Source organism: Macrotis lagotis, chromosome 1, assembly GCF_037893015.1.
Source record: "Macrotis lagotis isolate mMagLag1 chromosome 1, bilby.v1.9.chrom.fasta, whole genome shotgun sequence".
Classification (NCBI taxonomy): Eukaryota; Metazoa; Chordata; class Mammalia; order Peramelemorphia; family Peramelidae; genus Macrotis; species Macrotis lagotis.
Window position 1 is genome coordinate 930,952,445 of NC_133658.1, and position 9,024 is coordinate 930,961,468.

Here is a 9,024-nt window from a genome sequence, read left to right on the forward strand (position 1 = left end):
TTGTAAGGTTTTGAATTTCATATTTTTCTCCCTCCCTCCCTTCCCTATCCCTCTGATGGACAGAAAACAATCCAATATAGGTTATAATTATGTAATTATGTTAAACATAAATCCATATTAATCATGCTGGGAAAGAGAAATCAAATCAAATATGGAAGGAAAAAACATGAGAGGGGAAAAATCTTAACACATAAAAAATTTTACAAATTGAAAACGGTAAACTTTCATCTGTACGTAGACTTCGTAGTTCCTTCTCCCAAAGCGGATGGAATTTTCCATCACAAGTCCATTGGAATTGTCTTTGAGCACTGCTCTCTGGAAGAGTTGGATCAGTTCACAACTCCACTAACAGAATTAGTATTCAGTTGTCACTCATCCCAACCAACTGGAATCCTTTAACTTTTTAATTGCATTAGCCAATTTGATGTGTGAGGAGTATTGCCTTGTTTTAATATGCATTTCTCTAATCAATTAATGATTTAGAGCATTTTTTCAAATAATTGTAGTGTTAACTTCTTCATCTGAGAACTGCCTGCTCATGTCCTTTGACTATTGATCAATTGGGGAAGAGCTTGTATTCCAATGAATCTGACTCAGTACTCTATAAATTTTAGAAATGAGTCCTTTATCAGGAACACTAGCATTAAAAATCTTTTCCCAACTTACTATGTTTGTTGTAATATAGGTTGCATTTATTTTACTTACACAAAAACTTTTCAATTTAATGTAATTCAAATTATCTATTTTACATTCTGAAATGTTTTCTCTCTTCTTTGATCATAAACTGCTTCCTTCTATTGAACAGAAAGATAAACTATTCTTTGTTGTCCCAATTAGCTAATGGTGTCACCCTTCTTGTCTAAATCCAGTACTGATTTCTACCTTATCTTGGTACAGGATGTGAGAGGTTGATCTATACCTCAGGGTTTTTTTTTTAGTTTTTTTGCAAGGCAAATGGGGTTAAGTGGCTTGCCCAAGGCCATAAAGGTAGGTAGTTATTAAGTGTCTGAGACCGGATTTGAACCCAGGTACTCCTGACTCCAAGGCCGGTGCTTTATCCACTACGCCACCTTACACCCCTTATACCTCAGTTTTTATCAGTGAGTTCTTGTCCTTGAAACTGAAGTCTTTGGGTTTGTCAAAGAGTAGATTACTTTAGGCATTTACTACCATTTCTTTTGTACCCAATCTATCCCATAGATCCACTTCTTTATTTCTTAGCCAGTATCAGGCAGTTCTGATGACGGATACTTTACCATAGAATTTCAGATCTGGTAAACCGAGGTCTCCTTCCTTTGCATTTTTTTCCCCATGAATTCCCTTGATATTGTTGACCTTTTGTTTCTCCATATGAATTTTGTCACTATTATTTCTAGTTCAATAAAGTCATTTTTGATAGCTTGATTTGTAATGCATTGAATAAGTAATTCAATTTAGGTAGCTTGCTGGGCAATCCTGAGCAGGAGCCTCCCATGTTGTGCAATCAATAATAAAATCCTTCAATGAGACCTTCAGGGTGCCTCGGTATCACTTCTTCTGATACCCTTGTGGGCACTTGCCCTGGGTGAGTTCTCCATAAAATAGCTTTTGTTTGGGAAGCATACATGTGGCATCATAACAATGTGTCTGGTCCATCGTAGTTGCATCCTGTGCAGTAATGTTAGAATGCTTGGCAATTTACCTGAGAAAGGACCTCAGGATCTGGAACCTTCTCCTGCCAGGTCATCTTCAGAGTCTTCCTAAGACAATTTAAATGGAAGTGGTTCAGTTTCTTTCCATGGTGCTGGTAGACTGTACAGGAATCACAGGCATATAGCATTGAGCACAATGGCTCTGCAGACCTTCAGTCTGGTGGTCAGTCTACCACCTCTTCTCTCTCTCACATTTTCCTTCAGTCTCCCAAATACCAGGCTAGCTCTGGCAATATCAGTGTCAACCTCATTGTCAATGTGGACCTCCCTGGAAAGACACCATTGGCTTTAATCAGTAATTGAACATCTGGATGGTGTGGTGGGGCTGATGCAGCACCTGGGTGTTCCTGGTGTTCATTGTTAGACCAAAACTAGGACAAGCAGCAGAGAGTATTTCCATACTTGTTGCAGCTCAGCCTCAGAGGCTGCACGGAAGCATCTTCACCTGGAAACAGAAGATCCTGCACCAACCCTGCCTTGTCTTTGGTCTTGGCTTATAGCCTTTAAAAGTAGAAGATATGGGGCAGCTGACTGTGAGGCCGTGTTCATCCTCAGTGAAGGAATGTGATAACATGCCTGAAAACATTGTGCTAAAGAACCTGGGAGCAAGGACAGCCTGGTTTCACTTCATTCATGACCAGATGGGCTCCAATAGTTAGTGAGCTCTTAAAAGGCAGGGATAGTCTTTGCCTCTGTTTGAATACCTCTAGCTCAGCATAGTGATTGGGACAAAGTAGGCTCTTAATAAGTGTTTACTGATGGATTGATTTCAGCTCCCAACAACCTAGAGAGCAGTGGTTCTGTTGCTCCTCATTCTTGAAGATGAGGAAACTGAGACAAAGGTTAAGTGCCTTGGCCCATGTTGGGGTAAGGGAGGCAACTTTTGAACTCAGGTCTTCTGGACTGTAGGACCAGCTCTCTCTAAGACCCACAGAGAATAGACAGAAGGTGTCAGTCCATGGGGAAAGCACTGGCTATTTAAGGATCAGAAAAGGTTCTTAGAAAAGGTGATTTTGACTTAAGACTTGAAGAATTCTTTAGCCTTTCATTCTTATTCTTAACTTGATGAAGATCTTCACAAGGCTGAACATTTCCCTAAGCAGAATAGAGGAGAAAAAGGTCCCAGGTGAAATCATGAGTTGTGATAATGTTGGGTTGGCTTGTTAAAAGTACAGAGTCATTGCTCACATGGCTGCCCCAAACTCCTCCTGGGCATTTTAAATTAAGTTGAACAACTCTCTTATTTGTCTGTTTGCTTGTTTATTTTTGGTGGGGGAAGATTATTCCTTGTTAAAAAAAAGCATGGACTCAGAGAATAGAATCCTAGACCTGGAATCTGGAAGATTTGATTTCAAATCTGATTTCACACACTATGTGTGATCATGGGCAACTTACCTACCCACTCTTTGTCTCAGTTTCCTCACCTGTGAAATAAGGATAATAGCATTTAATTCAAAGGAGTCCTTTAAAGATCATCAAAAGTCGATTTGGAGAAGAGCTTAAACTGCTTCCATTTTATCTGTTATGTCTTGGACATGCCCTGGGGACCTCTTTGGGCAGTTGGTGGTACAGTGGACAGAGAGCAGACCCATGAGTCAGAAGGATGTGAGTTCAATTCCAGACCCAGATACTGCTTAGATGGGTGACCCTGGGCAAGTCATTTCACCTAATTAGCCTCAGTTTCCTCATCTATCAAATGAGTGGAGAAAGGAATGGTCAACCACACCAGTAGCTTTAGCAAGAAAACTCCAAACAGGGTCAAGGGCAAGAGTGAAATAATGGAACTAGAAAAACAAAAAAAAAGGAGTCTTGGAACACTACCTTTCCTCCTGGGACTGAATAATTCCAGAAATTTCCTCTTTCTCCCCAATCTTCTCTAATTAAGCAAGCAGCAGGAGCTTAACAAATGCTGATTAAATAGCATTCTCATAAAGAAGATGCTGATTTGCCTTTGTGATGGTTATGGTTCTGCTAAAGGTCTGGGAACCCTTTAAGCCAGCTCTTCAGGTTTTTTTTTTAATTCTCTTTTTCTGTATCTTTTTTTGCCCAAGGGTCTTGTATTTCAGGGGGTTGTTGGATGTTAACCAAAGCTTCCTGCATGTCCAGCAGCTCAAGAAGAGAGAGAGAGAGAGAGAGAGAGAGAGAGAGAGAGAGAGAGAGAGAGAGACAAAGAGAGACAGACAGAGACAGAGAGACAAAGACAGAGGGAGCTAGAGAAAAAGGGAGAGAAAGAGGTAAAGGGGGGAATACTGAACAAGCATGGAGAGAGCAAACACAGGACCCTACAGAATAGAGAGGAAAGAATGAAGGCGTCATCCCTGCAAATCAGGAAAACAAAAAAAGCGGGGAAGGGGTGGAAATTTGGGGAGAGGGGCCCTGCAGGGACATAGAGCATGAGATGCTAAACTTCTAAAAAATCGGTTTAAAACACAGAAGGAGGGAGCAGGGTAATGCTGTTACTTCTGTATTAAATGTCCTATCTATTTTTGTAAAGAAATGACCCATAGGGGTAGCTAGGTGGCACAGAGGAGGTTCAGCCAGGTGGTGCAATGGATAGAGCCCCAGTCCTGGAGACAGAAGGACAGGAATTCAAGTACTGCCTCAGACAGTTAGTAATTACCTAGCTGTGTGACCTTGGGCAAGTCACTTAACCTCATTGACTCACAAAGGCAACAAAAAAAATTAATTAAAAAAAAGAAATGACCCATAGGCATGGTAATGCCAGCCTCATAGACAATGCTCTAGGTCTAAGGAAATGCTCTCTTAGGCTGAGAATGGACTGCATTCACCTGGGGTGGGGGTCTGGAAATTTTCTGAACTGAACAGGTAGTTTTCAGATAAAGGAATTTAAATTATTCCATAGTCATAAGAAAAAATGCTCCAAATCATTTTTAGTGATATTTTTTTATTTTCTCCAATTTGCCCTGTTCTAAAAGATTTTCAACATTCGTCTATATTTAGAAGTCCCACAAGTTTTGTGCACCCTCCCTTCCCAACAATGTCACCTTAGTAGCAGTCTAGCGAATGCTATATATATTTATGTTTAACATATTTACATATTAGTCATTTTTGATATGAAGAATTAGGATTAAGGGAAAAGAAAGAAAATCATGGGACAGAAGGAAAAACAAAAGAAATTTTAAAAAAGTTAACACAGTGTTCATTCAGATGGACGAGAGAGCAGCTGCTTCCATGAAGGTTGTTTGTCTCACACCCCTGTTGGTAATGTATATACATGTATACACATTGCTCCCTTGGTTCTGTACCCTTTTCTCATCTTCAGATCCTGAAATCCATTCCATGCTTCTATAGAGTTCACGATTCCTGGTTTCTTAAATAATGATACTATTTCATAACATTCATATTCCATGACTTGTTCAGCAATTCCCCAAAGGATGGGCATCCCCTCAATATTTGTTACTAATACAAAAAAAGCTCAAACAAATATTTTGGAACATGGAGGAATTTTCTCATTTTTTATAATTTTCTTCTGGATGTAAGTCTACTATTGGTATTACTAGGTCAAAAGGTATGCTCAGTTTAATGTAATTAATGCTGTCTAGGCATAATTCCATTTTGCTCTCCATAAGGTTTGAATGATGTCACCACTCTAGCAACAGTGCAAGGGGCGGCTAGGTGGCGCAGTGGATAAAGCACCAGCCCTTGAGTCAGGTTCAAATCTGGTCTCACACTTAATAATGACCTAGCTGTGTGGCCTTGTGCAAGCCATGTAACCCCATTTGCCTTGGAAAAAACCTAAAAAAACCAAAAAAAAAATATAAAGGTTTAACAGTGCACTAATGTTCCAATATTCCCACAATCTCTGCAACATTATTTTTCCTTTTCTTATCTTAGCTAATCTGAGAGTTATGAGGTGGCTCATAGTTGTTTTAAACTGCTTTTTCTCTAATCGAGAATGATTTGGAGCATTTTATATTTATAATTATAGATAGCATTAATTTCTTCATTTGAAAACAGCCTGTTCATATCCTTTGACTATTTATCAATGATTTGCACTGTTACAAATTTGGTTCAGTTCCCTGTACATTTTAGATATGAGACCATTCTCAAAACTCCTAGTTGTGAAAATTGTTTCCCAACTTTCTTTTTTTTCCAACCTTGGAAGCATTGGTTTTATTAATGCAAAAACTTCTTAATTCAATAGAGTTATAAAGTCAACCATTTGGCAATTTTTAATGTATTCTTCTTCTTATTTGGTCAAAAATTTCTCCCTTTTCCATTGACCTGACAGAGGATTTCTTAGTCTATTCATTTATCTATGATGTGGCCTTTTATGTCTAAATCCTATATCCGTTTTGACCTTATTTTGGGATAGGCTGTGAGATGTGGGGCTATACCTAGTTTTTGCCATACTATTTTCCAGTATTTCCAAGAGTTCTTGTCAAATAGTGAATTCCCAGGCTAGAAGTGAGTCTTACAATTTCTCAAACAGGAGTCATTTATTAGTTTCTTTTGAACCTATCCTAATCCACGGATTCATTACTCTGTTTTGTAACCAGTAGCAGAAGTTTTGATGACTGCCACTTTATAGTACAATTATAGGTCTGGTAGGGCTAGTCTACCTTCCTTTACACTTTTTTCATCAGTTCCCTCGCTATTTTATAACTTGTCTTACTCCAGATGAATTTTGTGACTACTTTTCTAGTTCAATAAAAGCAATTTGATAGCTTGATGGGTTTGGCACTGAATAAGTATTTTGATTTGGGAAGACGTCATTTTTATTATATTAGCTCGGCCTATCCATGAACAATTAATATTTTTTTCCAATTGTTTAGGACTGACTTTATTTGCATGAAAAGTGTTTATAATTGTGTTCATACAGTTTCTAGATTTGTCTTAGGAGGTAGAATCCAAAGTATTTTATGTTGTCTGCAGTTACTATAAATAGTTCTCATCTCTTGGCCTTCAGCATTGTTGTTCGTATACAGAAATATTGATGACTTATGTGTGACTTACATGTGTTTACTTTATATCCTGTTATTTTACTGAAATTATTATAGTTTTTAGATGGTTTTCTAGGGTTCTCTAAGTATACTGTCATAGGATCTGCAAAATGTAATGTCTTCACATTGCTAAAGCTAACACTTCTAATGCTCTCTCTCTCCATATATATCTATATCTATATCTATGTGTATTTTTTTTTGAAAAGGCAAATGGGGTTAAGCGACTTGCCCAAGGTCACACAATTAGGTAATTATGAAGTGTCTGAGGTTGGATTTGAACTCAGGTCCTCCTGAATTCAGGGCCAATGCTCTATCCACTGCGCCATCACCTAGCTGCCCCTCTAATGCTATACTGAATAATAATGGTGACAATGGGCATCCTTGTATTACTGTTAAACTAACTGGAAATGCTACTTAGCAAATCTCCAACACATACAGTATTTGTTCATGGTTATAGATAGATACTGCTTACTATTTTAAGGAAAACTCCATTTATCCCTATACCCTCTAGAGTTTTTTAATATGAAGGGATCTATTTTGTCAAAGACTTTTTCAGCCTCTGTTGAGATAAGTTTTCTGTTGGTTTTGTTATTAATATATTCAATTTTTAAGTGTTTTCCTAACATTGAACCATTACTGTGTAACTGGTATAAATCTTACCCAATCATGATGCATTATCCTAGTACTAATGTGCTGTAATCTCTTTGCCAAAATTTTAAGATTTTTCCTTTAATGTTCATTAAGGAAATTAGTCCATAATTTTCTTTGTTTTGACTTTTTCTAGTTTAATCAGCACCATAATCGTTTCATAGAAGGAATCTGACAAAACTTCTATTTTTTAAAATAATTTACATAGAATTGGAATTAGTTGTGCCTTAAACGTTTGGTAGAATTCACTTACAAATCCTTCCTAACCTGGAGATTGTTCCTAGGAAATTTACTGATGGTTTCTTTAATTTCTTTTGGTGAAATGGGGTTAAATATTTCATTTCCTCTTTTGTTAATTTGGGTAGTTTGTATTTTTGTAAATATTGAAGAAGTTCCCACAGGGTGTTCAAATGGATTGGCATAAGGTTAGGCAATATAGCCTTGAATTCTCTCTTTAATTTCCTCCTCATTGATGGTAACTTCCCTCTTTTCATTTTTGAAACAGGTGATTCTAGATCGTTATTGAGTAGAGAAATTCAAAATAAAACAACTCTGAGGTATCACCTCACATCTATTATACTGACTAAAATGACAAAAAATGGAAAATGATGACTGTTGGAGAGGATAACTGGGATTCCAATGCTATGTCCAAAGAGCAACAGAACTATTCATAACCTTTCAGCCAAATGTATCATTATTAGGCCTATATCCAGAAGGAATCATGAAAAATGAAAAATCTCAAATACTGAAAAATGTTGATAGCAGCTCTTTTTGTAGTGGCAAAATTTAGAAATTGTGGGGATGCCCATCCACCGGGGAATGGCTGGACAAGATAGGATACGTGAATTTTGTGGAGTATTATAATTCAGTAAGAAATCATAAGTGGTCAGACTTTAGAGAAGCCTTCAAAGATTCGTATGGGGAGATGCTAAGTGAAGGGAGCAGAACCAAATGAACACTGTGTACATTAATAATTAAGAATGGTTCTTGAGGATGGAGGTGGCTCTTCTCAGCTGTCCAATGAACAAGGATCCTCCTGAGAGAACACAACTGTGGAGTCTGCGGGTAGAGCAAAGCAGACCATGTTCATGATTCACAAACTTCTTTTTGATTTTTCCTTTCTACCTCTTTGTTTTTCCCCTTAGTTCTAATTCCTCTTCCACAATAGGACCAATAGGGATATATGTGGGACACAAAGGACCTTGTACAACTTTTACCAGACTCTGAACCTTCCTGGGGAGGGGGAGGGAAAGGAGGGTGGAAGAAAAATTTGGAAGACCTTAAAACAAAAGAAAACAGGAGAGACCAGGGCAAACTTTCTCCTCTACCTCCTCTCCACTTTTGTAAGGAAAGGGTCCTTCAGAAAGGTCCTGCCAGTCTCCTAGACAAGGTGCTCTGTGGCTGGTCTTTTTTAAACCCAAAATTGAAGGGCACTCACCTGGTCTGGGGGGCTGGAGCTCCCAGGGGCCATTCCCTCAAATTCCAGGCTCCCTGCTTGATCCGGCCTGGGTCCTCTGCAGACTGAAATGGAAATGGAAGATCCTAGAGGGGCAGAGGTCTGTCCTTCTCTTCCTGAGCAGGGGTAGACCTAGAGAGAGTTACAGAGTGTGAGACCCCACAAGGGTCAGAGAGAGAGTCCAAGCTAAGGAAGGGAGCAGCAGGTTGGGTCCCCTCTCCCCTTTTTCTCCCCACTCTTCAGGAGACAGAAGCAGTTTTGGGAT

General features: G+C 38.6%; 1 protein-coding gene across 3 annotated transcripts in view; it reads right to left on the reverse strand.

Moving 5' to 3' along the window:
- The window catches only part of LOC141511925 (uncharacterized), a 34,294-nt gene that overhangs the window by 16,454 nt on the left and 8,816 nt on the right, over nt 1-9,024 (reverse strand). The window contains exons 1-2 of one of the 3 annotated variants that reach the window (XM_074220898.1): nt 8,742-8,809; nt 1,257-1,959 (exon numbers count right to left, since the gene is read on the reverse strand). In XM_074220898.1, coding sequence (XP_074076999.1) covers nt 1,257-1,259 — 3 coding nt within the window. In that variant the 5' untranslated portion in view covers nt 1,260-1,959; nt 8,742-8,809. Of the gene's footprint in view, nt 1-1,256; nt 1,960-8,741; nt 8,892-9,024 lie in introns of those variants that run through there. The other 2 variants (XM_074220905.1, XM_074220902.1) reach the window with 2 other exon arrangements.